Genomic DNA, 2,191 nt, shown 5'->3' with positions numbered 1-2,191 from the left:
ATTACGCTTCAGTTGAGAAAAGGATGTGAAAGCATAATGGTATTTGTCAGCTCATTCATCCTCGCTTTGCTAATCTGGATTTAGCTCTAGTTTAATCTGTTAAGCTTGTGTGACAGGGTGGTGTCTCTAGCAGTATCCCGGATGCAAACACGCTCAGAAGTCTGGGTCTTAGAGAGACAGGGAAGTCTCCTGCTGCTCAAGCTCCAAGCACTGGCATGCCATTTAAAGACCAACAGTTAAAACAGCTCAGAGCGCAGTGCCTTGTGTTTTTGGCTTTCAGGTAATGATCACCTACTTTAGGTTATGTTGGTTTATCCTTTATGAGCAAGAAATTATGTACTTGCTTTTGTTTGAGTGCTGTATTTTCCCTGCGCAGAAATGGTTTGACACCTAAGAAGCTTCATCTGGAGATTGCACTTGGAAATTTTTACTCAAAAGAAGGTATTTAATCCGTCACATTATTTCACAAGTCTCTGTTCACTTTTAATTGGCAAATAACAGGGTAATTTACAGATGGACCACGAAGAGATCTTATTGATCAGAAAGAGGAGCAGCTCAAGGACCCGAGCAACATTCCTGAAGCCTCTAGGCAGTCTGAAAGACTAGTTAACAGCAAAGGTCATTCATCTTTTGTGGACTTCGGTTCATCCAAAGGAGCTGAGTTTGCAAAGATAATGGAGGACAAAGGTGGTCAACCCTCTATTCTGTTTGAAAATGAACAAGATAGGAGGAATCTTATAGTGACAGGAAGGGAATTGGATGCTGAAATGCCTAACTCGGAAACAGTAGTACAGACACTTGCACCTGGAGAACATTATGAATTGGACATGAGGAATATTTCTATCAATAATCACGGGTTTGATTCGAAGCACAGCCAACGACAGACTGGATCTACCATCGTAGCTTCTGTTGTTATACCCCCAGCTGAGCAATTGAAGCTTGAGGAGAGTAGTGGGACTGGAACTGGATACGAAACTGATGCTTCCAAGGCGTCATTGCCTGCCACTGTTGTAATGCATGAATTGGTGCCACAAAAAAACGATGATGCTGTCAGTCTCTCTCAAGGTCCTACTGGCTGCAGTGATCTTGGAAATAGACTCCGTGATGGGAAGTTGCCTAGTTTTCCATCAAAGGACCAGTGGAAGCCTGTCTTGGGAATGAGTGGCCAAAGTTACCCTGCAATGATGAAAAATGTTTCACATTGTGAGTATATCATTTATTTGGTATAATCAAATAAATGATGATGTACTACTACATATGTGGGTTGTTTGTCTGTGTGCATGCATGCTTATATTCATGCATATGTTATTTTTGTGATGCAAAAAGATCCGTTGTTTGTGGAACAGGTATTTAGATTATGAAACAATTATTCACTCTGACAAACTAAATTTTGGAAATTGTCGCAGCTTTACGGACAGATCGAGAAGAGGATGATATTTCAATATCTACCGATAGGCCACCTTCTTCAAGGCATGCAACACTGGAAAAATGGATTTTGGAGCGTCAAAAGAGAAAAGTTATTTCCGAGCAAAGCCTGGCACTAAACCAGCAGAAAACAGAACAAAGAATCGCTGCCCGTTCTGACAAGCTAAAGGTTTGCAATTAATTGTTATTCATTCAGGGATTATTTTATAATCACTATGGTTTTGGAATCGTACGCGTTTGAGTGGTTGCATAATCTTACTGTTGACTCAAGTTGTTTGAACATCTTTATTTCCTTGTGCTGGGTCCTGTTATTTCTTAGTCTGCTTAAGCTTTTCTGATCTGGGAACCATTGTAAATATGATGCTTTACTGTGGACAAGTCTCCTCTATCCAAAGTTTGCATACGTCAATATGCATTCCTTGTTCATCTTTCCTTCTTGAAGTCGTGGCTTTTGCAAATGTATATGGCTTATGGTATGATGTGTCTTTTGACATGTGAAGTAAAGGAAACACCCTTCCTCATTGCCCACTCTATTTTACATAGCGTCTTCTCTTTGTGTTATGGTTCATTGATATACTTCTGTGCACTTGTACTAAAGTGTTTCTGGTTATGGTATTTGAATGTTGCCATTGTTTTTGTTGCATCATTGGTTTTTACATGGAGTTGGTTGAAATTTACTACAGAAAGACTTTAGAAAGTTGAATACTCATTGATCCTAATTGCCCTCTAGTTTAACATTTCTGAATAGTACAAATTAAATATTTGT

The 2,191-nt window shown here is 39.5% G+C and overlaps 1 protein-coding gene across 1 annotated transcript; it reads left to right on the top strand.

Moving 5' to 3' along the window:
- The first annotated feature begins 94 nt into the window (after nt 1-94).
- LOC111389097 lies at nt 95-1,621 on the top strand. The gene is made up of 4 exons (XM_023013949.1): nt 95-280; nt 377-441; nt 514-1,203; nt 1,407-1,621. Exons 1-4 carry the CDS (start codon nt 216-218, stop codon nt 1,604-1,606), a joined length of 1,020 nt encoding a protein of 339 aa, XP_022869717.1. The 5' UTR covers nt 95-215; the 3' UTR covers nt 1,607-1,621.
- Nucleotides 1,622-2,191: the final 570 nt, after the last annotated feature.

Source organism: Olea europaea, unplaced genomic scaffold (genome assembly GCF_002742605.1).
Source record: "Olea europaea var. sylvestris unplaced genomic scaffold, O_europaea_v1 scaffold5611, whole genome shotgun sequence".
Lineage (NCBI taxonomy): Eukaryota > Viridiplantae > Streptophyta > Magnoliopsida > Lamiales > Oleaceae > Olea > Olea europaea.
This window is presented reverse-complemented; position numbering and strand designations above follow the sequence as displayed.

Bases quoted from the DNA above. Each gene is read 5' to 3' on its own strand.
- LOC111389097 (XM_023013949.1), top strand. From the start codon at position 216: ATGCCATTTAAAGACCAACAGTTAAAACAGCTCAGAGCGCAGTGCCTT. The intron at 442-513 runs GTATTTAATCCG...GGTAATTTACAG, and splicing joins AAATTTTTACTCAAAAGAAG to ATGGACCACGAAGAGATCTT. The intron at 1,204-1,406 runs GTGAGTATATCA...AAATTGTCGCAG, and splicing joins GATGAAAAATGTTTCACATT to CTTTACGGACAGATCGAGAA.